This window comes from Spizellomyces punctatus, assembly GCF_000182565.1.
Source record: "Spizellomyces punctatus DAOM BR117 chromosome Unknown supercont1.12, whole genome shotgun sequence".
In the NCBI taxonomy this organism is placed as follows: domain Eukaryota; kingdom Fungi; phylum Chytridiomycota; class Chytridiomycetes; order Spizellomycetales; family Spizellomycetaceae; genus Spizellomyces; species Spizellomyces punctatus.
The window spans coordinates 397382-422176 of NW_015971548.1; the positions used below are offsets into that span (position 1 = coordinate 397382).

Below are 24795 nucleotides of genomic sequence, written 5' to 3' on the forward strand. Positions count from 1 at the left end.
GCGTTTGAACCACATAATGGGCAAACGAGACATATGTCAGGCCACTCAGATGTATTGTGCCCTACGGTCGTTACTCCAGATATGCAGAAGAAACATGCATTTTGAAAAGAGTGGCGGCCGTGATGGAATTTTCGTGGAGTATATAACACCCGCATGAGGAAAACCAACAAAGCACAAATCCGTGTATACTGTTTACATTCACTTTTGCCATATGGCATGAGAAGCGTCTTTTTGAATGAATATGGACAAGTAGCTTTGTGTAATGGTGAGTGCTTCCCCTATTGAAGATATTTTTATCGCATTTCTGAAAGGAGGATCGGATTTCTAAGAATAGGGACTTTCGTTCCTTTGGGTTTGGGTGGGCTTCCATTTATTCTAAACTCCAATATTGTCTTTATATTTTTGTTCGAGCTGCCAAGTCGGAGGCTTAGCTCCGATTAAAGCTCGACTTAAAAGCCAGGCTCCCCTCGTCTGAGTACTCGTACATACGTTCAGACTTTGTACTTTCCATACAGTTGACACCATGTTCGGCGGAAAAACCCCTGTGCATCTCCACGTTCCCGATACTCACGCAATAGGAGACCGTCCTCTCGTTGGTGCCGTTACCATCGACGTATCGAGTCCATTGGAAATCAAAGGCGTTCAAGTCAGCTTCTACGGGGAAGCGGAAATAGAGTATGAGTACACCAAGATGGAGGAAAACTCGGAGGGACAGAAAGTCAGCAAGAAACACGAGTTCAAGAAGGAGAAAAAGTTTGATAAAACGAAGGTTCAGGTTACTGGCCCTCAGGTATGCACAGCGTGGTCAACTTTAATGTGCTGCCGAAAGGCTTACCGAATTTGTTATTTTTCTTTTACAGAAATTGAACCCTGGCAACTATACCTTCCCCTTTGAGCTCAACCTTCCTACCCACCTGCAGCCCTCGTTCAAATATAAGAAAGATAAAATGGAGGTGGAAATCAAATATCGCCTCCATGCAAAAGTGCTAAAAGGAGCATTGAAGTCAGACAGCAAGTCAGAAAAAGCTCCTCTGAAGATTCTCCCAGCTGTCCCTGCCCCGTCTCCCAAAGAAAAGAGCGACACGAACAAGTTCATGTTTGGAAAGGGAACCAGCACAGTGAGCGTGAAGCTGCCGGACACAACCTTCACTCTTGGTCAATCTATCGTGTTCAATGTCGAATGTAATAACGACTCTAAGAAGAACAACAAGGGGATCAAGGGCAAGCTTGAGCAGAAAATTAAGCTTAAGAGTGGCGAAGCCGAGGTTCCAGACTACCACCATGAGAAGACCGTTGCCGAGTCCAAAGCAGAAGGTGCTGGCGAGAACCGCACGACGGTTGTTCGCGAATTGAAGCTTGAAACCAGCAACCTCCCACCCACAGTTCACCATCCTTTCATCGAGATCGAATACAAGCTTCACGCATCAGCTGACTACAGCTTTGCAAAAGATCCTGCTGTGAAGGTTGACGTGGTTATTATCCCTCGTCAAGCGCAGCAATCTCATCCAGGTGCCAGCACCGGCCAGAACTACACATGGAACACTGCTCAATCTCCCGCCCAACCCATGCCCATGCCAATGGCAATACCAGTGGAGATGCCAACGCCGATGCCGATGCCCATGGCGGAACAACCGGTTCACGTTAGTGCGTAAGTAGATACCTTATTATATACTCCGCTTAAAAATGTGCTAGTTAGAATCAAGCAGAATCGAAATATTAGACATCTTATTCGTCAGACTTGCAGTAGAGTATACATTGATATAAGAACAAATTATACAATGGAACCATACGTATGTGTAGATACAACTTGCAGGTGTTTCCTTGGGCAACAATGTCCTTCTGTACAAACCCGCGACATTCATCTAAATGAAATGCCACTGAAGCCTTCCCAGTTCATCCCCACGTCGCGATCACTAAAGCCGGGGTCGTCAGCGTAGTAGTTGCGGCGGATTCGAGGGGGTACTGATGCTGGCTTGGCCACCGACTGCCTGGTTGATGGACTGCCGATCAATATAGTAAATCTCTGTCAATCATTGCCGAAATGCGATTCCGAAGAAAAGGCGGCATATTCGGAGTTCGGACACGCCACACACCCACGAAGGGAGTCGGTAACTACTATATCTAACTCACCCTCGCATGTTCATATTTCGTCCAGCGGAACTGCTTCCGGTCTTTCCTCTTCCCCTCCACTGACCGCGTCCTCTCCATCCAGAATTCTTGCCCCGCCATTTCTTTCCACTTCCAGTTCTGCCGGCAGGAGTTTGTTTGGGTGGGGTTTCGCGTGGAACTCGCTTTCCTTTGCTATCAAACTGTTTATGGAACATCTCCAGACTTCCACTTACATCCTCTCCATCAGCAAGATGTTCGAAGCCCTCAAGCGGCGATAGATTTTCATCATCCTCGTCATTTCCGAAGCCACTGCGGTCATCTTCCGCCAGGGTTGCTTGCTGTGCCCATATAAAATTGTCTCCCGCATGCTGTAATGAACTGACTGGTGGGCGGACGTCGTTGTAATCACCATCCCATTCGTAAGGGATGTTCTGCTCTACTTGGCCGTCCCACGCAGGATTATCGGTACCCACGTCTTCAGAGAGACCGGTAGCCATACTTTGCATCTTCCTTATATCGTTCTCTTTTGGCATCGTGTTTTCGGAAAGGTCAACAGGTCCTTGCACGTTATCTGCGCCCTTCTGACGGTCCAAGTCGTCCTCCACATGCTGTTGTAGATTTTCTTTTAAAACCATCTTATCACAGATGAAGCATTGTTCCCAACTTTCTTGACGATTCCTTCGAACATCTGGTTTTCGTCGTTTTCCAGGACTGCTTATTCGTGGGTCCGGAACTGAAAAATACTAGTCAGAAAAGAGAGGGAGTAGGTATTTTGCAAAGAATGTCATACCAGTCCCGCTTCCGTTTCCATTTTGGAGTTGGCTTTCACGCTTTTCTTCTCGGTTAACATACCACAAGATGTTCGGTCCAGGCATATCATCTGGGTCCAGGTCGCTGTCCTCGCTGCTATCTTCTAACATATTCGTCTTTCCACCTGGAGTGCGTTTTTGAAGGCGACGTTTGCGACTGAGTTCAGACAGTCTGCGCTTCTTTTCCTCCTTCGAGGCACATGGTGGTTGGGGGGTGTCGCTTTCGGATTCGATTGTGATTGCTAGAGTGCGATTAGGTGATGAGACAGGGGTATTGCCGTTGCAAGCAGAAGCATGCTCCTCGACGGCATCGGCAAAGAAATATTTGCTGCAGATGGGGCATGCAACCTTAGTGCCATCACCGAGGTAAATGTCAATTCACGACTTTCAATAATCCGAATGGAGGCCCACTTACCTTATCGAACCCCGAGTCCTGTTCACCCAGACCAGGGGTGTTATCTATTTTTCCTGGCACGGTTCGATCGTTCGAATCCTTCCCGATAATGTCCAACGTCAAATCTAACGCATCATCTTTACTGCTATCACTCTCGGACACGTCTTCTTGCAGGTTCTCGCCAAGTTCCATTGGAATTCGCTCGTGGGGTTCAACATTGTTCATTCCGAACAAGTCCCTAAAAGATCTGGGTTTCAGATCCGACTGCGGTATGTCCTGCGCTAGGTCCTTTCCCCTTTGCCGCTCGCTTCGCGGCACCCCAGTCGTGCTAGGCGAGATTCCAGGGGTGAAGCTGAACCGGGTGGCTGCTTTTACCCCACTTGTACTTCCAAGGTCAAAAAACTCGTCAGCAGGTTGAACGGGAGTAAAGACAGATGTGGCCGAAACAACTTTGGGTATTGGCTTCCCAATTTTAGTGGCAGTATCAATCCTATTGACCTCCTTCGACGCCTCAGAAGACGAGAGTACTCGACCCGAAGATGACGCCGATGCCAGCACGGGCGATGATCGAGCATGTTGCATGGCGGGGGATTGTCGTTCGCTCGCTAGCCAAGGCCTTTGTCTGCCAGCTGACGCGCTAGCACCAAATTGCCAATCTGGACCCCCTTTTTGGCTTGATGTCGGACCTGGTGTAGTCAAAATAAGAATATCAACATCATCTTCCAGTTCGTCAACACGACTGTTTTGATTAGATGTGCCATTTCGGGTGCGAGCTCCTTTTTCGGGCGTTTGCTCCACGGAGGACTGCAAGGAAAACTCTGGTGTAGCCTTGGCATGTTCAGGCTCACAGCCCTGGGGAAAAGCTGCATTGGCCACATCCTTCTCCGAAAGTGTCCCACTTCCAGCAACGCGGCGCTTTTTTGCCGGTGACTCAAAGAGAGGGCTTGCGTAAATCGCGTGAGGGTTACTGGCAATGGTATTTTCTTCTGCCGACACCACGGCTTCAGGATTTTCCCATAATGGCGAATCGCTTTTGACTGAGCCTTCATCTCCGGCTTCCTTGCCCCCAATGACGGTCTCCGACGTTGTTTTAACTGGTATCATGATCTCCACCTCCAGGTGCTTACGTTTAAGCTTTTGGGTTTCAGGCGTTTCACTCTGCTTTAGAACATCTTCATGAGATATGATCCGGGGACTGGTTCGACGTGACTTGGACAGCGAGACCGAGTCCTTTTTGGTGGGGTCCGGAGGAGACGCGCTGCGTCGTATTTTGACCAGATTCCGAATCGAGATAGGTGTGGATCCTGGTAGAGACATAAGCCCTTCGGTTTTGTTGATAGGAACGTCGCTCAGCGATGGATCAGAAGCAGATTCAGTTTTGTGAGACTCTGAGCAGGACTGTGCCTCGTCAGCTAACTTCGGCAGAACGCAGCGGGACCCGCGTTCTCCTGTCGTTTCACGGGACCACGGTTTAGAAGCAGTCGGAGCCCTGGCTGCCCGTGTGCGATTCACATGTCGCGGGTCAATCTGGTATAGTGCGTACAGAGTGGACAAAAACCGTTTGTGACGACGCTTTCGTTCGGTTTGGCTCATTCTTGCGCCATGCTCCACTTCAGTGGCTTCAGAAAGGCTGCTTGTTTTCTCACAACCTTCACTTTGGGAGATACCGGATACACTCTCCACCAGGAGACCGTGATTACCTCGTAATTCGGACATGGCGGATCGTGTCCTCGTCACTTTGCCAAATTGATGTGACTGGCTTTCCGGGGTCAAGGAAGTATTTGAATGCATGCTTTTGGACGGCTGGCCAATTTGCGATTCCTTATCAGTCCCTCTATGCGTTCCCCGGCGTGTGGGAATTGGGATAGTCACTGATTCGTCTCCACTGGACGGCGTCTCTGATTTGGCACGAGTATTGCTCTTGAAACTTCCGCTGCTTTTTTCTTGATTCAATCTAACGGCGTTTGGAGGTGACGATTCCCGTCCTGCTTTCGCTTGAATATCAATATTGCAAAGTTTCTTGACACGCCCACTAGACAACGTTGGTGTAGCTGGAGAATTGCGAGGAGTGAATCTTTTTCTCTTCTTCCGCTTGGATGAAGGTTTCTCTTGCTCATAGTCGATATCTAAACTGACTGTGGGTTCAGCGCAATCAGAATAGTTTTTTTCAGAGGGTCGACGGGAGGATCCAAGCGAATGGTTATTTCCGGGTGACTGCTCTATTGGAAAGTCTCTGGAATCATGGCGGGCATCGGCCTGATTTTTTGACAGATCATTATTTGCGGATCCTGTATCGCTGCACTGGTTATCGGCTTCATGGCGAGTGGACTGAATTTCACTGAGGATGACATGCTGCTGGTGACGGTGCTCCTGAAGGCTAAGCGCGACGGCTCGTGAGAGTTCGTCATTGTAGTCGTCATTCCCTGTACTGCCCTCAGCAGAGCTTGCGGTACCTGCCGACCAAACCATAGAATATCAGCAGTGTTTGCCAAGGGAAGAGATCTACAGAAAAGACACCGCCTACCGTCTCTTTTGCGGCACGATACCATTGTTTGTAAACAAGGTGCTGTCAGCGTCTATATCTCAAAACGCACAAGCTGTGGCGAGGTTTCTGTAAAACGGTCTGGCCTACCTGGAATGGGAGAAGGTGAGGGTCGTTTGAGAGGTCCGTGACCTCTTCTTGGACCTCATTCCTCTAACCATTGTCCATCACAACCCGCCCCTTTCGTCCAGGCGACAACTAGGACGCCTCAAGACTTAGACCGGACTAATCCAATGGCGCCCAATTATAAAGCCACGCTCTCTGTATAGGTGGGGATGCGCGATCGCCTGTCTGTCCTGTGCAAAAAGTTGCTGTGAAGTTCATTTTACCTTTTCAGGAGTGCAGTTCTACATTAGCTATGTACTTACAATCCAACGTTTTCACTATCCGCATTGGTCCAGTGGTTAGGATTCCGCGCTCTCACCGCGGCGGCCGGGGTTCGATTCCCCGATGCGGAAATTTTAAAATGCGCTGTGTTCTTTTAATAATTTTAGATTTTTGCCAATTACCGTCATTCTGATAGGTCTTTGTCCGTTGACAACGTACGTCTGTAGTATCTGTCTCTTTGGCTTATGCTCACCTGTATTTGGAAGGAATTCTTCTTTCCTTCTACGGACTACAATTTGCCACCACTTCAAACGCCCGTGGATGTGTAATGTGCTATGAGCATTGATGAATTCTTTGTGCACTTTTTGGAAAAATCGGGCAACGACCCATACAATTTCCATTTGTCCCGTGCAATTGACGTTGAGTCTGGAGAAACCATAGCCAGGCGGATCTAGGTCTCTACTGCCGATGAGCGCAGGATTTCATCAGAACCATTTGATCGTTGATCTTGATTTGTTAAGCATACCACGTGTTCTGAGCTTCAAAGTCTCACATCGCGAAAACAAGTCCTCGCAGACCAATGACCATAGAGCCCATCGTAGAGGCCAAGCCGGATTCTCTGTCTATTCATGTTCCGACAAATGTTTGCCTCACTGCCCAAAATGATGTTCTGCCGGCAGACAACAATGAGCCCACTATTCGGCTTCTACACAACATCAACAACCGGCTAGCACGGCTGGAACAGCTTCTCATTTCTGAGGAATCCACTCCAGCGACGCTACAAAGCACCATACCGGGTACCATCATATCCTCTGCTGATGCCTTGTGTCCGCAGTCTCTAGCCACACGGTTCATTCGTTCCATTCCTTCCCGAGCCATTGCAGCGGCGCGAAACGCCGTGCTAAGACAGCTACAGAGTTTTGCGATCACGACCGTTTCCAGCTTGCTCATGTTTCTTTGGATACGAAAGCTGCGCAAGGTTTTTCTGAAATGGGCAATTTTGCTACTCTTCAAGACGGCGGAATGGACCCGGCACGAGAATATGAGAGCGTTTAGAAAGGCTGGCCAAAAGGCACTAATGGTGGCGACTCGTATCCTTCAATAGTGTTACATAGTGTTACATATCTCCTTTAGCTACATAGAATATAAAGCATCTATAGAGGCGGAAACGGTTGGATGTTGGTCTGTGGACAATACAGCCGGCAACCATAGGTGAATCCTTTCTCCAAAGATCATCGCTGAGTGTATCGGCAGCCGAACCTGTCGGACGCAACACGTGATACGTCCGTCAATTTGTTTGTGATGGGTGCCCTGGCTGGCTTCGTTCGACTGCTCCATCTTTGACGACTAATACCTCTCCTTCATCGTAATTGTCTTTCCAGACTTTCCGTCAGACTTGTCGTTTTTGAATTTTGGGGTAGCCTTAATCGAAGGGAGCTCCCAAACCGCTAACTAGTTGGATTCTGCAGCAGCATTCTAGAGAAGGAATCGTGCCACGAGCCCGTGCGGCAGGAGATCCTTAGCCTCTTGTAGTGTTTTACGTTTACTTACCGCTGTTATTGTCGAGTGACGGACGCTATAGCTGCCTGCTTTGCAGCTAGTACCTTGGGGTGCAATCATGACAGCTCCGGCCATACCAGGTGCGCAGACACAACCTTCACATCCAAACTGGAAACTGGGCTATTCATGCCTGTAACCAGCACGTCCCGTCGCTTACGCCCAAGTGTCGTGCGTTCTGTCGCTACAGCATGGATATGTTCAATGACGTTGGAACACACCCTTGGCTATTGGCGTGGATAACTCTCGGGCGTTTTGTCGTTGAACTTTTTTTTTCGTTCACATCCTCTAGGTGGCCCGGGAAATGAAGTGATATCCAGCGATACCACTTACGGAAAACTGCTCGAGCAGCTCATTGCTCAGGAAGTGGTGGATCAGCATAAAAAGGATGCAGCCGTGATTATCGATATATTGCGCACTCAAGGGCAACCCGATGCACAGATATGGGCAACTCTAATACAAGCCCGGTATGTTTCAATATAGGGTCGATTGGAACTGATCCTGTACTGACCACTTCACTATCATACAGACGAGCGAAATTAAAGAGGCCCTTTGCATCACAGGAGCATGAAGGGCAGCAATTGCAGAATGGCATGTCTACGAAAGTTGCAGCGGTTGCACAGCGGTTTGCCGCCAGTAATGTTATGTCTGTGTCAGCCAAGCCATCAGTGCCACTACCGATCACTTCAGCGGCGCCTTTAGTGACTGCCCAAGTCATTGTTGGCGCTGCAGAAGCCGCTCAACCGTCTGCTATTGTCGTGGATCGTCATCCATCACCAGCAGTTACCAATCCTGTCAACGCACCAAATGTTCGAATAACAAAGTCTCCTCGTGCTCATCCACCTCCGCCGCAACTCCCGAAGCCGCTTCCTGTCCGGCCTATGGCAGTTCAACAGGTAGCCCAACCCCCAAGGCAGGTCACTTGTACGACCGTGGACGACAGAGTGAATGGATCAGATCAGGAACAGCGGAAGACAGTACACGCGGCTGAGGTTGACTCCCCGTCGTCTACTATTCCTCAAACAGGGAAAGTCGGTCAATCAAGTGAAATTCTGATAGGCATGTCAACAGCTACGGAAGTTTCACTGGGATCTCAAACTAAGGGTATTCCCAGCTACGATAGCATGGATGAAGCAGCGTTGATACGGCAGCTCCAAGCTAAACAAGAAGATGTGACGAAGTATGAGAAGTTAGCTACGATTGCCAGAGCGGAGGCAAAGCGCTTGAAGAAAGCTCTGTTGAGAAAGCGGAAACGGGTAGAGTCTACAGACAGTGTTCTTCCTAATGGAGAACAACCAACACTCCTTCCTGGCGTTGACGATACCGTGCAGCAAACGCAGGTTGATAAACTACCAAAAAAGAAGCGCAAGTTGCAGGATAGTCTGACGGAGCCAACAAAATCAAATACAGCTGGTCAAGCTAGCAAGTCACTTGCAGGCGAGAGTGCGATGGAAACGCCAAAGGAATTGCCAAACATTGTTGGAGAACGCCAGGCCGAGGCAAGACAGATTCAGACTCAGATTACTCCAAAGGCAAAGCCTTTGGCAAGTAAACCATGGACTTTGCGCATGACCGAGGACGATGATGAAGTAGGGTTCACGACGGCTGGTCCTGTCAAGATTAATGTCACATCAACGCGTCAAGGAAATGATGCCCCGCAAAATACCCAAATGATCGAAGTCCCCAGTTACGATACCAAGGAACTCGTCACAGACAGGACGCAAAGCGAGAAGACATCTATCGCCGTGAAAATGTCGGTATCTAACATACGCATGCCATCTGAGCATGATGCAGTTGAAGTCGCATCTACCGCGAAGGGAGCGACTCTATCCCCTCGTGAGCAGCGTGAGGCAGAAGTTAGAAAAGCAATGGAGAGGGATGAATGGGCAAAGCGCCAGCGCGCAAGCGAATCAAGCAAGCAAAGACCTCTTTCGCTTGATTCCGACTACGGGCAAATCATTCAAGAGTATCAGCAAAAGGCACAGTCCGTGTACAACGAGCGAATGGCGCTAACGAAGAGATCGAGTATTGTGGAAGAGGTGACATCTCAAGTGGATGCAATGAAAAAAGCAAAAAAAGGGAAGCAAGCACCTCCGATCGTCGAGACACCATTGGCAGCGAATTCCTCGGAAAGAAGGGTTTCTCTGACCGAGGAAGAAGCCCGACGACTGCGCGAAGCCGCTCAGAAACGACTCCTCATCAAGCAGCGTGAGGAATTGGAGATGATGGCCCGCGAGGCCGCTCAGAAACGACGCGACGAGGCCGAGAAAATGGCTCACGAAGAGGAGCAGCGACGGCGGGAAGCACAGCGCCGCGTGGAAGAGCTGCTGAAACGTGAGGAAGCGGAGAGGAAACGACGACATGAAGAGGAACGGAAGCATCGTGCAGAACGAGCAAGACTGCAGCGTGAAGAGCAAGAGCGGAAGAAACGGGAAGAGGAAGAGAGACGTCGTGAAGAGCAAGAGCACAAGAAACGGGAAGAAGAAGAAAAAAGACTCCGTGAGGAGCAAGCTCGGTTACAGCGTGAAGAGCAAGAGCGCAAGAAACGTGAGGAAGAGGAAAAGAGACGTCGTGAGGAACAAGCTCGATTACAGCGTGAACAAGAGGAGCGAAAGCAAAGGGAGGAACTCCTTCGCAAACAGTTGCAAGAGCAAGAGCGCAAGAAACGGGAAGAAGAGGAAAAGAGACTCCGTGAGGAACAAGCGCGCATGCAGCGTGAAGAGCAAGAGCGGAAGAAACGGGAAGAGGAAGAGAGACGTCGTGAAGAGCAAGAGCATAAGAAACGGGAAGAAGAAGAAAAGAGACTTCGTGAGGAGCAAGCTCGGTTACAGCGTGAAGAGCAAGAGCGCAAGAAACGTGAGGAAGAGGAAAAGAGACGTCGTGAGGAGCAAGCTCGATTACAGCGTGAACAAGAGGAGCGAAAGCAAAGGGAGGAACTCCTTCGCAAACAGTTGCAAGAGCAAGAGCGCAAGAAACGGGAAGAAGAGGAAAAGAGACTCCGTGAGGAACAAGCGCGCATGCAGCGTGAAGAGCAAGAGCGGAAGAAACGGGAAGAGGAAGAAAAGAGACTTCGTGAGCAGCAAGCTCGGTTACAGCGTGAAGAGCAAGAGCGCAAGAAACGTGAAGAAGAGGAAAGGAGACGTCGCGAGGAACAAGCGCGCTTACAGCGTGAACAAGAGGAGCGAAAGCAACGGGAGGAACTTCTTCGCAAGCAATTACAAGAGCAAGAGCGCAAACGACGCGAAGAGCAGCTGCGGAAGCGTCTCGACGAGGAAGAAAGTAAACGTAAAGAGATAGAACATACTCAACGGCAACAGGATGAGGAAATCCGACGCGCGGCAGAGCGGAGCTTGGCCGAAAAACAAAGACTCGCTCGAGACGCCCTTTTAGCAGATACATTTGTTCGTGGGGTAGTCTCAGAACACACTGGGAAAGCGGTCGATGCGCAGAGTCAATTACATCAACAAGCTGAGAAACGGGCGGAGGAGCTGCGACAAAAGTTAATGAGAGGAAAGCAGATCAAGGACGTACAAGGACGCAAGGTCTCAGAGAGCGCGCCAGAGTCTCTCACATCCAGCCCTGTGCAATTGCCAGCTCAGCCCTCCACTTCATCATTCTCACAAACAAAAGAGACGACACCGGTCTCCACTAGTAGGGCTCCGATACCCGGGTCAGGATCCTCATCAAAACTGCCCCTGGTATCGCATGTCCCCGTGACAACTGCCGTAGTGAGCGTTGTTCATGACCTGTCTCCGAACCAACTTACGGCCTCTCCAATTATCTCGAAGGCGAAGCAACTAGAACTGGAAGAAGGAGAAATCGAAGAGTTCTCTACACCAGTCAGCAGCAAGACCAATAGTCCTGTGCCAGTTCAGCAGGTTGAAGTTTTGAAACGAACTAGCCAGCCGGCAAGCGTTATTGGATCAACTGCTGTACTTTCGGTTAGCTCCGGGCAGAATGGTAAGAGATGCGCTCACATGGCTCTGTCGTTGTGCTCATTCCGCGATCTGCTTAATTCTGCTTATTGATCCTGACAGCATTATCCTCAACGCCTGCTGTGTGTGGTGCAAGGGTGAAAACTGAAAGTGCTATCGCCAGTCCCGAAATACCATATGAAGTGGAAACGCCAAGTTCAGCAAGAACAGGTCGTGAGCGTTCTATGACCACGGAAATCAATCCGTTCGCCGTTGTGCGCTTCGCTAACGGACAACCATCGGTGGGCCAACAATTTTCGACTCAGAATCCATTCATCCAGAATTCGGCCATGGGCCCAGGATTCACAGGGGCCAATTTGATGGGTGGTTTTGGTGCTCCTGGATTAGGTTTTCCCCTTGCTGACGGAGGAATGTTTGCTACAGGGGCATCCGCTAGCTTACCTCCGGAAATCAGAGCTCAAATTCTTGCGTCGCATCATCAAGCCCTGCAAACATATCAACAAGCCTTGACGCAATTTACCGCTCACTTCTTGAATCAAGCAGCCATCTCTTTCCCTCAACCTCGACCGCAGGTACAAGGTATGGTACCGCCTGCGGCACCAGTATTCGGCCCCACCATCCCGCCACAGCAAGGAACGCAGACCGGATTTCAAGCAGATACCACCCTTTCTGCACCATTGTCATCCACAGCCGCTAGGCAAGCTTTGCAACCAAGTGACCTTGGAATGACAACAGGTGGGCGTCCCGGTGTTGTTCCAGCTAACCCTCCCCTAGCATTCCCTGAACGTCTAAGGGCAATGGGCGGAGCTCCAAACTTCATTGGCTTTGGCGCCCCCCCAATGATGGGTGGATTTACCTATCCTCAAGGCGCAGTTTTGCCTCAGCAGCCTGGGAATCCGACACCTTTTTCAATGCCTACCAATGGTCCACCGACGATGATGAACATAAATCCTCCTTCGGGTACAGCGCCGGGAGGGTATACTCCAACTGTACCCTTTGTGGGCAGTTTATCAGGCGCCGGCTCTAGCACCACGCCAACTCCTATGCAACGAATGGCTGGTGTTCCCGTTGGAGGAGCAACGATGGATGAGACTACTTTGAGGGGCATTCAACAAAGGATTGCTGATATGGCTAGACAACAAGGATCACCACAAGGAAGCACGCAGGTGTCCCATCCTGGATTTCAAAGTTAGGCGGGCTCCAAATTTCATTTGAGTGAGGTGCGAGCAAAATGCTTGAAGGTCAATTCTTTTGAGATTGAGTGGACTCTTATGGGACAGTTGGGTTTCTGTATATTATACTTTTATTTTTTGCGTTCATTGTCATCTTTTGTGGTAGAAAATAAATGCGTTTTGCTTGTTAGCTGGTGGCCTGAGTGCTTGAGAGACGCTGTTGGAAATGCAAGCGAAAATCGCTGCGCGCGTCTCATGCATGGCACATTGCAACGCACTCCCAGGATTTGAGTCCTGTGTGGTCACCGAACCCGGCATTAACCCTGTCGTGTGATGGAGACCCTTCGACATGACGGACTGCACCTTGGACAAACCTGTAGCATCTAAATAGACGATGCTAGAGTGAATATCGCTATCTGGGCTATCAAAGTACGTTCATTTCCTGATGTCTGAACCACAAGGGCAACTACAACAGTCGACCACTCTCGAAAGCGCGCATCTATCTTGCTCCAGCGGTCCTCGTTTTGTAGCCGCTCCCTAGAGCCACGACAATGTAGTTGTAATGTTGGCCCTTCTTCATAGTGTACGATGCCCTCCTTGCCAGGCTAACAGCTTCTGTTCCTCTGTCTGGTCGAAGCCAACGTTATCCCGACCTTGAACTAGACGATTGCAAGTGGCAGGGCGACGACAGCTCGATCTGATGTGGTAATCAACTCCGAAAAGGGATAGATTAATTACGGATACAACCGGGTTGCCAGGATGCGGCGCTAAGGAAAACTGAGTTGGGCATCGCGTGGACGCAACAGACTTATTAGCATCAGCGATTTAAAATACCGACACCTTGCAACGATGCTCTTCAAAGCTGTCCTTCGTCCACTAGCTGCACGGCCTGCTGTTGCCTCCCGTGCGCTTGTCGCTCCCCAGCGTCGCATGGCAAGCACCTCCGTCTTCGCTGCGGACAACTTTAAGAAATACGTGCCTGATGTTCGCCTTACCGGAGAGACTACCCTTGGCGAAATTTACGAGAAGGCCTACGTGCGATACCGTTACCGACTTTTGTACCCCATTGCTGCGTGGGTTGGTTTCTTGTACTACTACCTCTGGGTTCCGTAAGTTGACCAATGACATGTACACTGTGCGGGGAAAGAGCGGGAGGGACATGTGGTGCTGTGTGAAGATCAGAGAATCTCTATCGTGATCGATTTGGCTAGTATTATGGGAAAATGAGCGTTGGTTGCGATGTTGGCTACTAGAGGGGATATCGAATTACTTTGCAACTGTGGCGTGGCCTGACACTCTTCATTCCGCAGGTATGCTCCTGAGTCGGAAAAGAAGGCGGTTAGGGAAAGGGAGGAGTACCTCAAGAGCCTTGAATACCACTCGGTGTAATTGAGAAGAGGTATGCATGCCTTCTTTTGTGTCGCGTAATGTCGACCATTGTGTCATAACCGTAATTTTGTGCGCTTAGAGGTTTTAGTTGCATTAGCCTCAAATGACATACCAAATGACCATCGATGTAGTTTCATGCAGAATAGAGCAGAAAATATACGGGAGCCGGGGTTTTAAACATGTGCTTGCGGCCTCATAAGTATTCTTGCCCACATGCTTATGTGGTTGGATGAATGAACGAGTGGCTAGTGGAACGATGATTTCTTTCGATGAACTTTGCGAATGCTGAGTTGAGGAACCTGAAGGACCTGAAGAATCACGATATATGTCGTTTGGTGGCCATTAGCTCAATCGTCCTATGAGCTTGACACCGAGCGCAGAGTATTGATGGATGCGATGGAAGCGTGCACCTGTGGCCAATGTTTACATCTTAGACTCGCAGTGCCAGCTGCAACTCTATTTTCAGGACGATTTGCCAAATCAGTGGGCCATCTGAGGTCTATGCTGGTGTCTCCAACACCCCTTCCGTTCGTAGTAACCCGAGGAAGTCCGCTTGCCTCTGATGCATCTTTTAGGAAGCAAGTAAGGTATAAGCTTGCACTGTCGCTTAACGCTATAACAGTCAGTGTTCACCTCTCGTGACATTGCGTCTGCTCGTCGTGTCTCGCTTTCCAGTGAGCTTCTGTGTATTCATCTGTTATTAACATCTCTGGCAACACTGAAGATCTGCGGGTCTTTTGACTCACCGGAGCTTGTGAGCTTCTTCCTTATATGTCTTAACTCTTGTTTTCAAAACTTGTAATTTATTCTTGAAGAGGGTCTGGGACTACAGGCCGTGATTCAGCTGAGAGAGAGTCGCAGGCTCTGAAAGTCATAGCGTTTTACCTTGTCCAGCAAGTCCTCCAGCTCTCTTGACTTATCCGCTAATTTCTCCTTTTCCTTGATAAGCGCCTCAAGCTTCTGGGTGAGGTTGGTTTTTTCTTTGCTCCAAGTAGACTTGAAAAAAATGATCTACGCATCAGTGTCGAGGATCGTGTGGGCTAGTTTCTCACTCAAAGTGGCTAACATACACGATAGCGTTCTGCATTATGGAAGTAGGCCTCGCGCTCCTTCTCCATCTGTTCAGATATTTGCGCCAATTGACCTTGAAGTGACTGGAGTGCCGCTTCTGTTGACGCGAGCTTCTCTCTAAGCATGCAACAATAAGTAATCATGAACATGCCAATGTGATGCAATGTCATTCACTGGTACCTCAAAACCTCTTCCCCCTTCCTTCGCAGTGCTACATCTTTATTGAGTTCAGCTGTTTGCGCTTCAGCTTCCTGTATGGCTTTTTTGAAATGGTCGATTTCAGCTTGCAGACGCTCAATCTGGGCTGTGTTCTCCATTCGGGCTTGTGCCAATGAATCATTTTGGGTTTGAAAGGTGCGAATGGTTTGCTTGAGGTTTGAAAGTTCCTTAATCGTAAACATGAGTTCCGTGAAGAATAAGCTTGAAGCGGGGTATGAATGCCTACCTGATGCAGATCCTTTTCAGCGGAATCACTCAAAGCTTCCGCTTCGGTATTTTTTTGTTTAACATCCGCCAACTGTTTTTCCAGCTATAATAATGTTGAAAATTTGACATTAGGTTTGAGTGGATATTTGACTATCAACTGTTGCAGCCCGCCCTGTGCTTACATCGCATTTTTGAGATTCGAGCTGTGACCGCTTTGCCCATTCCTCCTCCCTCGCCAACCTCAATTTCTCAAGAAGGTCTTTCTCACCGTTGGATACACGATCACGAAGCGACTGTATAGTTTCGTTTGCTGTTTTGAGGTGACTGGTGGGAGCGAAGATTAGGCAATGCGAGGCGCTGATGATTGGTTTGGTAGTGCGCACCTTTCAAGCTCGACCACCTTTTCTTTTAGATCGTTGATCGTGTTCTCAAATTGATTACGCTCTTTGAGCATCGACAGCTTCAAGTCACTCGTTTCAATCCTGCCATTATCAATTAGGTCTGTACGGAAGATCCATAATAGGGTAATACACGTACTTGACAGTATGCAGATTCTCTTCAAGCTTACTTCGGACTTTATTCAGGTCCTTTGTGAGAACAGCATTCTGCTCTGTGACTTGATCAAGCGTACGGAGGGTTTGCGTGGCTTCGTTTTCCATAGACGCTATCTGGTCAAATGCCCGTTGGCGTAAGCTGCAAACATTATCATACCATTTGCCCAATTGCAATTACAAACCTGTGTGGCCAATGCATCTTTTTCAGCATGCAATGTTTTCGAATGTGCAACCTCGTCTATGAGCTTTCTCTGGTGGATGCGGGCTTGCTGCTCATAATCGACCCGAAGTTTCTCTTTCTCTGCTCTATTGTCGAAGATTTCGATGAGGTACATGTCTGGTAATACCGAATACAAGCTCGACATACCTCAGTTCCTCATTCTCGGGGAGAAGGGACTGCACTTTGAGCTGTAGTTCAGCGTTCTCCCTTTGGAGCTCGCGGAGTCGCTTGGTGTCCATTGAAGAATCTTTTTATGCAGTCCGTTTATATTACTATCCGCGGTTTAGCATTCCTGGCATCCTGTCCCTTACCGAGACATTGTCGCAGTTCCAGCATACGAGCTTCAAGCGCCGCCATCTCGTCTTGATACGATTGTTCCATGTCTTTTAACTTGGACTCTAGTTGTGCACGCTAAAAGTAGATATTAGCACGTTTCGCTAAGTTCATTCTGATGGAGCATCATATACCTCACGTTCGATATCAGTTTTGGCGACTTCATGATCCCGCCGCAAGGCATAGTACATGGAGCGGTACTTCTCTGTTTCCTACCTCATCAGCGTTAGTTTTCCACCTTTTACGTACTTATCCAGTAGGTCAGGCGTGTGCAATTACCTGTTTTAAGCCCTTTGAGCGCTTCTCATTTTGCTCCTCCATTTCCTGTACAACTTTAAGGCGGAGGATTTCCAAATCTCTGCATATCACATATGTGGATCAGGACCCCTTTTTGCATGACTGTAGCGGGCACATCAACTAACTTTGGTTGTGGAGCTTTGGAACGGAATTCTTCTAGCTCCCGGGATTTAGCGTTAAGTTGTGATTTAAAGAGTGATGTTGATTCGCTTATTTGAGCCTCTAAAGCTGTCTACTCTCCAATTTTGTTAGTTAGTTAACCGCAAATTCTCGTGAATGGGTGCTCAGAATGTGATAGCACAACCTTCTCCTTAACCGAGAGATCATATTCTCGACTGAGGGTCTCATATCGCTCTTGAAGGCGCTCATGGCCGTTTTTAAGCTGTAATGGCGACGTTGTTCAATTTGGTTCCCGAAACATAGTTGGCTCTTTCTGTGACCTTACGTGTTCAAAATTGTCTTTATATGCCTCATTTTCTTTCTTGAGAGTCTCCACAAGTGATAAAGCAACTTTGAGCTTTTCAAGTACTGCTTCTTGCGTTTCCGCCATATTTCTTGTTGTTAAACCGAACCCTGGCTGGTGCAGCGTGAAGCTGCTGCGCACACATAACGCAGCGACGCGTTCGTTGATTACATAATATCGAGGTGAGGGCTCATCCTGCGATCAATACTCATGCAACACCAGGAGCTCTCCCATTAGTGAGCATCAGTACGTCTCCATAAGACTTCGAACATACTGCTTGAACTACCATCTATAGCAAGAACGTTCGTTTGGTGATGGGGGGAAAGATGCACATTTGGAGTTTGAGATCACTACATAGTGTGGAGGCGATTGAAAATGGCACTAGGACCCATTATTATCCGGATTAATCCGGTTAATCATATCGCATAATCAGAACCCCCCTCTATCGCTCTTGGTGTGGCATGCATGTAATGTTTTTTTTTAAAATTGCGATGTGGTGCATGCCAAAGGTCTATAAAAGGGGGGCCTTTTCCCTCTTTCCTCTTTACCCATCCTCGACTCTCAAAGCATCTGCACAAATGCTCATTGCGACCCACATTGCAACTCATTGCGACTCGGTCAACCATGAGAATGCCGATGTGGTGGTGTCGAGGACCTCGACCACCCAACAGCAACCGTGATCAGAACCAGTGGCAACCAATCGGATCCGATAACAGAACCTACTATTACGCTGCCACATTAGTTGAGCTTGGTTGGTATGTATCGATGGCATTTCTTGCATTTCTTGTCATCGGGTCATCTTCTGACATGCAGTTTTTTTCTCTAGTCTCCAAGCCTTGTCACTGAAGATCCTCCAGCTTACGAGTCTCCCCAATATTGTGAAGACTCTGGCTTCAATGCCATCAAGAGTTCTGGATCAAGGCCTAGTAGGGACTGCGTGTGGTGGTGGGCAGTTATCCGGTTAGAACAACCGTTACGTATTGCGTGTATAATTGCCTAGTAGTAGTTAGTTAGCTTTTCCGAACCAGTTGTCGCCGGTTTATTCCCTGGTGTAGTAGCTAGTGCCAGTTTCTGTCACCTAATACACTATGTATTTCACCTGTACAGGGATGCAGAGAATACGCATCATCATATGGGCACGGGACACAAACGAGAATTCTCGGCTACTGCTACAGTCTAGCGCTATTCCTCTCTGGGCTGCAGAATGGAATCTGCCTCACTTTGCAAAATGGCCGCTTCATCTCCATAACGCTTTGGATCAACCCTACCCTTCTGCTTCATCTCTTGGGACATCAACTCAGCTGCTTTGGCTTTCTTTTCAAGCGCAATTTTGACCTGTTCCTTCTTTGGTAGCTCCTCGACTTCTTCATGCGTTAATTTTGCAAGAGCATCTCTGATCTTTTTCTTTTCGCCTTCTTTCATTTGATTGACATCAGCGATCGCCTCTCTAGCACCCTCCGATGGAACTGGAAGATTGTCTTCATGCAAGGCAATCCGCGCAAGGGACTCAATAATGGCTTTCTCGGGTCCGGTGTCAAGATTTTTGCCACCATGGACCTCGGCAATGTGCCTTAACATTCGGTCAGCTTCGCTCATGAGCTTGGAAGCAGGGGAATCTTTGTCGACGCGGCCCTTTTGTTTCATTTCGCGGGACATTAGCTCACGGGCCAACTCCTTCTTGGCAATTGCCTCTTTGATCTCTTTCATGACGGGATCGTCTCGCTCTGGGAGTCCCTCAGCCTTTCTCTTCGCCTGTCTCGCACTCAATACTTCATGCAACATTTTTTGCGCTTCGCTCATAAGCTTCGAAGCTTCGCTTCCTTCCTCCGCTTTGAAAACTCTGCTGTGAATTGAGTCGCGCATCTCTTGTGACATTTGATCCTGAGCATGGATCTTCAACTCTATGGCTTGGGCGACAGGGGTCTTCTTCTTATGAGCTGGTGATTCCGTGTGAAGAGCAATAGCCTGTATTGGGCACGTCAGAATCTGCAATGAAAGGTGCTCCGGTATGGAGTACAGCGAACCTATGATCTCACCTGCATATCGTCAGCAATATGCTTTGCGCGATCTGCTGCACTCTGCGCAACCGCCGCAGCCGAATCCTTGGGAATGACCCCACCGGTAACAGCAGCTGTCCTTGCCTCAAGTTCTTTCGCATGTCGCTGCATACATTGAGCGGTCAATTCGGCCTGAGCAGCGTTGGCCATTTGTTTGTGTTCTGGAAGTTTGGCGATTCCTTCAGCAACTGCTTCGTCCACGTTGGAAACTTGGGATTTGGAGGTCGTCTCGTTTTGTTCCTTCGAACATGCTAGGGTACTCATCCTTCAAAACTATGCGCTATTTGCGCAATACTGCAGGTGCCCTCACCTTGGCGTCCTTTTTCACCTTCCATTTCGGATTATAAATGTGCAAATCTTATTTACAGCCTTCACGGCAAGTTTGACAGTTGGTAGGGCAGAAAAGATTCGCTGCGAGAGAGCTCAACTGTTCTTTTAAGTTCGTATTTTGAGCTTATATTACTCAAGGTTGGACACCTTTGTAGGAGCCTTTCTCCAGCTTCCGTATTTCAGAAGGCGAAGTTACTGACGGTCGGCTGCCTTTACACTACTGTAATACTGACGCCAATTCCAAGTGACCAAGGCTCACAGAAATTACCATCACGTATAAGAATCCACTGAATAGTCCATGTCTGCCATTACGTATCAAAGATATCGTGACTATTTCCCAAGGACCCTTGGGCTTGTCTGAGTCCTTTTGACGTGTAGAAGCAGGAACTCTTACAAAAAAGGACGTCGTGCATGAGAAAGGTTCCAATGCGGTGCTTCTTGCAACGTCGTTCAAAGCAGACGTCCACTTTCAATGTTATGGAGTTGACATTGATCAGACATATTTAGGCTACTCACAACGCGATGACATTATACACTATCCGTACCATATATACACTTTCAAAATAATCTTTGTGTTCTGCCTCATTGTCAGGTAACGGTAAGAGACCGACACAACAGTAGCAGTCTTCAATTACAAAAGCAATGAAAAAAAAGCACAAGATGAGGTGGGGAAGCGACACGAGCAGGATTTGAACCTGCGCGGGCAGAGCCCAATAGATTTCTAGTCTATCGCCTTAACCACTCGGCCATCGTGTCAGGTGAATGACAGAACAGGTATTTGCAATATATTCCTTGTGATATTCTATGCTCATCTGCTTCCCAGAGGCTGGCTCTAGGTAAGGCTCGTTGCAAGGAAAATTGTCGTGGCTGTAAGTTGACATGAAGGAGTATGAAATCGCACTTTCGGGCGTTGCAGATACATTGTTGATATTGGCACTTCTCACATGTCGCCATTATCAACTATTATCATAGATGTGAAAGCAATGTTCGCATAGAAGGAGGACAGTAAAAGCAAGAATGAGCCACCTCGGTGCTAGCAGATCTGCCTCTCGTTTGGAGCACGATATATGCTCTATGAAATTATGGCTTCATGTTTTTGAGACGAGCCTTAGACGTTGCGAGAAAGCCATGCTGAAAGACAGACTCCAATTTAGTTGACACTTGATCGAAAGCATAAGACATGGTAGATTTCATTGATGATTCGGATGATTTGGAGCCAATTATGTTGAAGTTATTAATTGGCATTAGCTCCGTCCATCCAGGATACATTGATGATGTCCATGAACTTTGGAGAATAGGTTCAGCACCTTTTCTGATGGTTTTGTGTTAAAGAAAGTACGCAGTTACTTGCCGATGCTTCATGGGAACAAGATTTGGCCCAGTTCTCAACCCTTGTACATAGTGCGGAGCCGATGGGTATTGGCACTAGTACAAAGATTCCAACCAATTTAATCATAATTTTACTCGATTTAGACTCATGAACTATGGTTTGATCCAAAAAGTCCTATATAAGTTGTCGGGCCCATTTTCCCAGGCTTTCGTCTTTTTCCACAGATATCATCATGCCACCAAAGAAAAAGCAAAAACTCGAAAAACTCGACAAACCTACTTGCTTACATACCTGCAACAAGACTTCCTTTGCAAAAGCTTTCCTGCCAAACGAGATCTACCGCCAACGGCTTCTAGATTACATTGCCATGATCCATCAACTTGCTGACCATGCTTCCCACACTCTCAAATTCTACATCCTATCTGCACCATCCTTCACCGTAAACGAGGAGACCATCGAAGCAATTCTCTATCTTCTCAACAAAGGAGAGGCTTGGCAACCAAAAACTGATGCGAAAAGGGCATTGCGCGAATGCTTGCTGCCCTATGTCCGACGGTACTGCCACATCGTCGGCTTCGTTCATCCAAATCTACAAAAAGAGCAGCAATCAGTCAATTACCTGACAATGAGTATGATGACGAACCTGAAAGTCAACGTCCAAGAGCATTTCATGCAGATGATCCTTCGGTATATCAATCTGCGGCTTGACGTGAAGGGACGGAAAGGGCAATTTCCTCCAAAGAGTGAAGCGCGAAAAGCTTTCTTTGCTCGGCTACGCTACTTGAAGTCAGTTTTCCTTTTCGAAACAATGCCAGAATCGCTGGATGACTTGAGCATTCTTGAAAACGAGATTTTAGAAGAGATCTGGACACTTAACCTGCCATTTCCTGATCAAGACAAGCCGCTTGCCTACCTCATTGCCATCGACGCGATGTCCTTCTTGCCTGCATACTGCAAACTCTCCCGCTCTATGAGCATCATGGATTTCGATGGTTTAGCGCCATACCTCTTCGCCGCTCCCTCATCCAAAGCCATATACGCATTGACACCGTCATCCTCTATTCTCATGTTCTTTGCATCCCCCGCAGACGCAGAGAGGCAGAAGCCATAGAGAAGGATGATCTGTGGTTGCGTGTCTGTAATCTACGTACCAAAGCTTTTCAGTCTCGCCGCAGTATGCAGTTTGAAGGCTCGATCACGACGGACGGAACCTCGGTGTCTGTATACCTAAAGCACCCCGAAGCAGACAAGTATGGAAAGCGCGGAGCGAGAAAGTCAGCAAAGACTCTAGAAGCTGAGGTGAAGGCAGTATATGTGGAGAACAACTTGCCTGCTTGTCGAGCAGCAGAAAATGTCGTCATTATTGACCCAAACAAGCGCGACCTTCTCTACTGCCAAGACAGCAATGGTGCGACGATGTTTCACTATACCGCCAATCAACGCTGCAAGGAGACTGGTAGCCGGCGATTTGCAAAGGAACGGCAGCAGATGAAGAAGGAAGCGGGAATGGACCTTATAGAATCGCGAATACCATCTCACAAGACGATGAACCTCATGGATTTCCTCCGCTACCTCCTCGTCCGTTGTGTCGACTGGAACCGCCGCAAGGACTTCTATTCGCATCCTGCTCATACTCGATGGAAATGGCACTCCTTCATAAACCGTCAGAAGAGCGAATCAGACCTCATAAGTAACATGCGCAACAAGTACAGTGAAAACCTTACTGTTGTAATGGGTGATTGGAGCGATGCCGGTCGAACTGCAAGATTTCAGACCTCATCAAAGACAAAAGGCTGGCGCACCCTCTTTAAGCGCAACCGCATTGATTGTTTCCTTCTCGACGAGTACAAGACCTCATCTGTTTGCCCTCGCTGTTCCTCATCTGAGTTTGTGGAGAAAAAATTCAAAGAACGACCTCATTCAAGACCTTATCGACAACGAGAAGGCAAGATTGAAAAAGTCCACGGATTGCTGGGTTGTACCAACCCTAACTGTTTGCAGCAAGCCTGGACGATGCGCTACTGGAATCGAGATACGCTGAGCACCTGCAATATGCTAACGATCGTGCAATCAATGTTGGATGGACACGGTAGACCAGAAGTGTTCAGCAGGAGTGTTCCAGCCGTAGCTTAGATTGGTTAGATTAGGTTTTCCGAGCCGGTTGTCGCGCGGTTCAATCCCTGGTGCGGGTGCTAGTGCCAATACCCACCGGCTCCGCACTATGTTACCAAGTCTGTATAACAAGAAGTCACTGGATGCAACTTTGGGGTCGACTATTGAGCCGTCAATTTACGCGGTGACATGGTAGAAAAGCATTGATAACTTAAACTATCACCATGCAATAAGTCTTGCGACAATGGTTAACCTTTAACACGCTCTATGTAGAATATCTATTAAATGCCAGCAATCTGCAGCATAGGTTGGAGAACTTAATGATAGGAACTTTCAACGCTCAAAGTACTATGATTGACTTCCTTCCATCGCATCACCACCAAAAAACCTCTCCCACACGCGTCTCGCACCCATTCTTGCCCGATCAAACAGAGCAGATGGGCTATCCAAAGCAGGCCTTACATCCACATTGAAGGCAGGAACACCCGGCGCTTCATCGGGGGCAGAGTAGTAGTCAATGACGTAGCGCACTTGCTGTCCGCAGCGATCAACCGTCCAATCGTGGCGATCAAAGGGCTTGTCCACTCTGGAAGAAAACGCTAATTAGGGCTACAAAGACACCAACAGCAGATGACATGTACAGATAACATACCCAAACCAGCTGTACATCCTTGCCTTAGGTGTCAGGTCCTGCGGTCTACCCTGAAACTTTGCCAACTTGACATCCTTGCAGTCACAGTGAAACATTTTTTCCCACTTGAGGACCTCCCCCCAGCAAGCCTCGTTTAAAAAGTTATGAATATCAACCATGGTAGGAATCTCATGTTCCGGGGTTTCCCATCCTTTTCGTTTAAGCGCGTTGTAAAACTGTTGTGGGGAAGGGTAGTCCCATGTCTTGTCTTGGACGTCTTGGCGGGGAATGGAGGAGGATGTGCGTTCGGTGGAGAGGTTGACCGTTTGGCCTTGAGAAGGGGTTTGGGGGAGGTTGGGCATCATATTGAGAGGGTTGATGTGGGAGGAGGTGTGGTCGACAGGGCAGCCGCCTCCTGAGGAAGAGGCGGAGGTCGACGAAGAGGGTGCTGATCGCTTCCCAGCAATGGACGCAAAAGAAGAGTGGTCAACGGGACATGTACCTCCCGAAGAGGAGGTTTGAGAATCTGGTGAAGGCGTCATGACGGAGAACACTAGTCGCAAGGTCACAACAAAGTGCGAATTGAAGACGGGAAGAAAAACAAAAGACACGGCAGCGTTAAGCGTGTGCGCAATTGCAGTCGGAGTATTTTTGGGAGGCACAGCCATCTGAAGTAATGTTTGTTGCCATGACACCAACCAAGTGCGATTGCCTTGACGGAATCACTCACATATCAG

The 24795-nt window shown here is 48.4% G+C and overlaps 10 protein-coding genes and 2 non-coding genes across 15 annotated transcripts; 6 read left to right on the forward strand and 6 right to left on the reverse strand.

Annotated features, from left to right (window-relative positions):
• Positions 1–283: 283 nt before the first annotated feature.
• On the forward strand, positions 284–1813 carry SPPG_06535 (uncharacterized protein). Its single transcript, XM_016754737.1, has 2 exons — positions 284–790; positions 861–1813. The coding sequence occupies exons 1-2, from the start codon at positions 524–526 to the stop codon at positions 1650–1652; spliced, it is 1059 nt and encodes a 352-aa protein (XP_016606168.1). The 5' UTR covers positions 284–523; the 3' UTR covers positions 1653–1813.
• On the reverse strand, positions 1688–6153 carry SPPG_06536 (uncharacterized protein). Its single transcript, XM_016754738.1, has 5 exons — positions 5945–6153; positions 5837–5841; positions 3334–5765; positions 2900–3266; positions 1688–2842 (listed from the first exon to the last, which is right to left on the reverse strand). The coding sequence occupies exons 1-5, from the start codon at positions 6013–6015 to the stop codon at positions 2127–2129; spliced, it is 3591 nt and encodes a 1196-aa protein (XP_016606169.1). The 5' UTR covers positions 6016–6153; the 3' UTR covers positions 1688–2126.
• An 87-nt stretch (positions 6154–6240) lies between these two features.
• SPPG_10156 lies at positions 6241–6312 on the forward strand. The gene has a single exon. It is a non-coding gene; the product is annotated as a tRNA-Glu (tRNA).
• Positions 6313–6754: 442 nt separating this feature from the next.
• On the forward strand, positions 6755–7441 carry SPPG_06537 (uncharacterized protein). The gene has a single exon (XM_016754739.1). It carries the CDS (start codon positions 6762–6764, stop codon positions 7284–7286), a length of 525 nt encoding a protein of 174 aa, XP_016606170.1. The 5' UTR covers positions 6755–6761; the 3' UTR covers positions 7287–7441.
• Positions 7442–7519: 78 nt separating this feature from the next.
• On the forward strand, positions 7520–13035 carry SPPG_06538 (uncharacterized protein). The gene is made up of 4 exons (XM_016754740.1): positions 7520–7821; positions 8031–8205; positions 8268–11698; positions 11776–13035. Exons 1-4 carry the CDS (start codon positions 7800–7802, stop codon positions 12864–12866), a joined length of 4719 nt encoding a protein of 1572 aa, XP_016606171.1. The 5' UTR covers positions 7520–7799; the 3' UTR covers positions 12867–13035.
• Positions 13036–13633: 598 nt separating this feature from the next.
• On the forward strand, positions 13634–14675 carry SPPG_06539 (uncharacterized protein). Its single transcript, XM_016754741.1, has 3 exons — positions 13634–13954; positions 14156–14244; positions 14314–14675. Exons 1-2 carry the CDS (start codon positions 13695–13697, stop codon positions 14232–14234), a joined length of 339 nt encoding a protein of 112 aa, XP_016606172.1. The 5' UTR covers positions 13634–13694; the 3' UTR covers positions 14235–14244; positions 14314–14675.
• Positions 14633–17779, reverse strand: SPPG_06540 (uncharacterized protein). Its single transcript, XM_016754742.1, has 18 exons — positions 17581–17779; positions 17440–17517; positions 17261–17367; positions 17118–17196; positions 16973–17050; positions 16817–16916; positions 16653–16752; positions 16468–16591; positions 16269–16399; positions 16115–16213; positions 15914–16055; positions 15751–15834; positions 15486–15691; positions 15305–15422; positions 15120–15230; positions 14981–15060; positions 14868–14916; positions 14633–14802 (listed from the first exon to the last, which is right to left on the reverse strand). Exons 1-18 carry the CDS (start codon positions 17683–17685, stop codon positions 14734–14736), a joined length of 1860 nt encoding a protein of 619 aa, XP_016606173.1. The 5' UTR covers positions 17686–17779; the 3' UTR covers positions 14633–14733.
• Positions 17780–18780: 1001 nt separating this feature from the next.
• On the reverse strand, positions 18781–19919 carry SPPG_06541 (uncharacterized protein; the record flags this gene model as incomplete). Its single annotated transcript, XM_016754743.1, has 2 exons — positions 18781–19563; positions 19635–19919. 2 exons carry the CDS (start codon positions 19917–19919, stop codon positions 18781–18783), a joined length of 1068 nt encoding a protein of 355 aa, XP_016606174.1.
• Positions 19920–20659: 740 nt separating this feature from the next.
• Positions 20660–20741, reverse strand: SPPG_10157. The gene has a single exon. It is a non-coding gene; the product is annotated as a tRNA-Ser (tRNA).
• A 223-nt stretch (positions 20742–20964) lies between these two features.
• Positions 20965–23425, reverse strand: SPPG_09388. 4 transcript variants are annotated; one of them, XM_016757550.1, is made up of 5 exons: positions 23361–23425; positions 23040–23286; positions 22229–22967; positions 21337–22153; positions 20965–21270 (listed from the first exon to the last, which is right to left on the reverse strand). In XM_016757550.1, the coding sequence occupies exon 3, from the start codon at positions 22945–22947 to the stop codon at positions 22603–22605; it is 345 nt and encodes a 114-aa protein (XP_016606176.1). In that variant the 5' UTR covers positions 22948–22967; positions 23040–23286; positions 23361–23425; the 3' UTR covers positions 20965–21270; positions 21337–22153; positions 22229–22602. The 4 variants fall into 4 exon arrangements, with proteins under 4 accessions (XP_016606176.1, XP_016606177.1, XP_016606178.1 ...); XM_016757549.1 differs by having other exon boundaries at positions 21337–21904; positions 21959–22153; positions 23040–23409; XM_016757548.1 differs by having other exon boundaries at positions 23040–23409.
• Positions 21538–22426, forward strand: SPPG_06542 (uncharacterized protein; the record flags this gene model as incomplete). Its single annotated transcript, XM_016754744.1, has 1 exon — positions 21538–22426. The coding sequence occupies exon 1, from the start codon at positions 21548–21550 to the stop codon at positions 22424–22426; it is 879 nt and encodes a 292-aa protein (XP_016606179.1). The 5' UTR covers positions 21538–21547.
• Positions 23426–23678: 253 nt separating the features above from the next.
• Positions 23679–24693, reverse strand: SPPG_06544 (uncharacterized protein). Its single transcript, XM_016754745.1, has 2 exons — positions 24080–24693; positions 23679–24013 (listed from the first exon to the last, which is right to left on the reverse strand). Exons 1-2 carry the CDS (start codon positions 24598–24600, stop codon positions 23776–23778), a joined length of 759 nt encoding a protein of 252 aa, XP_016606180.1. The 5' UTR covers positions 24601–24693; the 3' UTR covers positions 23679–23775.
• Positions 24694–24795: the final 102 nt, after the last annotated feature.

Excerpts from the sequence above, each read along its gene's own strand:
- SPPG_06538 (XM_016754740.1), top strand. The coding sequence starts at position 7,800 with ATGACAGCTCCGGCCATACCAG. Across the intron at positions 7,822-8,030 it reads GACAGCTCCGGCCATACCAG|GTGGCCCGGGAAATGAAGTG; the intron begins GTGCGCAGACAC and ends CACATCCTCTAG. Across the intron at positions 11,699-11,775 it reads GGTTAGCTCCGGGCAGAATG|CATTATCCTCAACGCCTGCT; the intron begins GTAAGAGATGCG and ends TGATCCTGACAG.
- SPPG_06540 (XM_016754742.1), bottom strand. The coding sequence starts at position 17,685 with ATGGCGGAAACGCAAGAAGCAGTACTTGAAAAGCTCAAAGTTGCTTTA. Across the intron at positions 16,056-16,114 it reads AAGGTGGTCGAGCTTGAAAG|TCACCTCAAAACAGCAAACG; the intron begins GTGCGCACTACC and ends CGCTCCCACCAG. Across the intron at positions 15,231-15,304 it reads ATAATGCAGAACGCTATCGT|TCTACTTGGAGCAAAGAAAA; the intron begins GTATGTTAGCCA and ends ATTTTTTTCAAG.
- SPPG_06535 (XM_016754737.1), top strand. The coding sequence starts at position 524 with ATGTTCGGCGGAAAAACCCCTGTGCATCTCCACGTTCCCGATACTCAC. Across the intron at positions 791-860 it reads TTCAGGTTACTGGCCCTCAG|AAATTGAACCCTGGCAACTA; the intron begins GTATGCACAGCG and ends TTTCTTTTACAG.
- SPPG_09388 (XM_016757550.1), bottom strand. The coding sequence starts at position 22,947 with ATGAGCAGGATGCGAATAGAAGTCCTTGCGGCGGTTCCAGTCGACACA.
- SPPG_06537 (XM_016754739.1), top strand. The coding sequence starts at position 6,762 with ATGACCATAGAGCCCATCGTAGAGGCCAAGCCGGATTCTCTGTCTATT.
- SPPG_06544 (XM_016754745.1), bottom strand. The coding sequence starts at position 24,600 with ATGACGCCTTCACCAGATTCTCAAACCTCCTCTTCGGGAGGTACATGT. Across the intron at positions 24,014-24,079 it reads AGGATGTACAGCTGGTTTGG|AGTGGACAAGCCCTTTGATC; the intron begins GTATGTTATCTG and ends GTTTTCTTCCAG.
- SPPG_06539 (XM_016754741.1), top strand. The coding sequence starts at position 13,695 with ATGCTCTTCAAAGCTGTCCTTCGTCCACTAGCTGCACGGCCTGCTGTT. Across the intron at positions 13,955-14,155 it reads TACTACTACCTCTGGGTTCC|GTATGCTCCTGAGTCGGAAA; the intron begins GTAAGTTGACCA and ends TTCATTCCGCAG.
- SPPG_06536 (XM_016754738.1), bottom strand. The coding sequence starts at position 6,015 with ATGGTTAGAGGAATGAGGTCCAAGAAGAGGTCACGGACCTCTCAAACG. Across the intron at positions 3,267-3,333 it reads AGGACTCGGGGTTCGATAAG|GTTGCATGCCCCATCTGCAG; the intron begins GTAAGTGGGCCT and ends GATGGCACTAAG. Across the intron at positions 2,843-2,899 it reads TGGAAACGGAAGCGGGACTG|TTCCGGACCCACGAATAAGC; the intron begins GTATGACATTCT and ends AGTATTTTTCAG.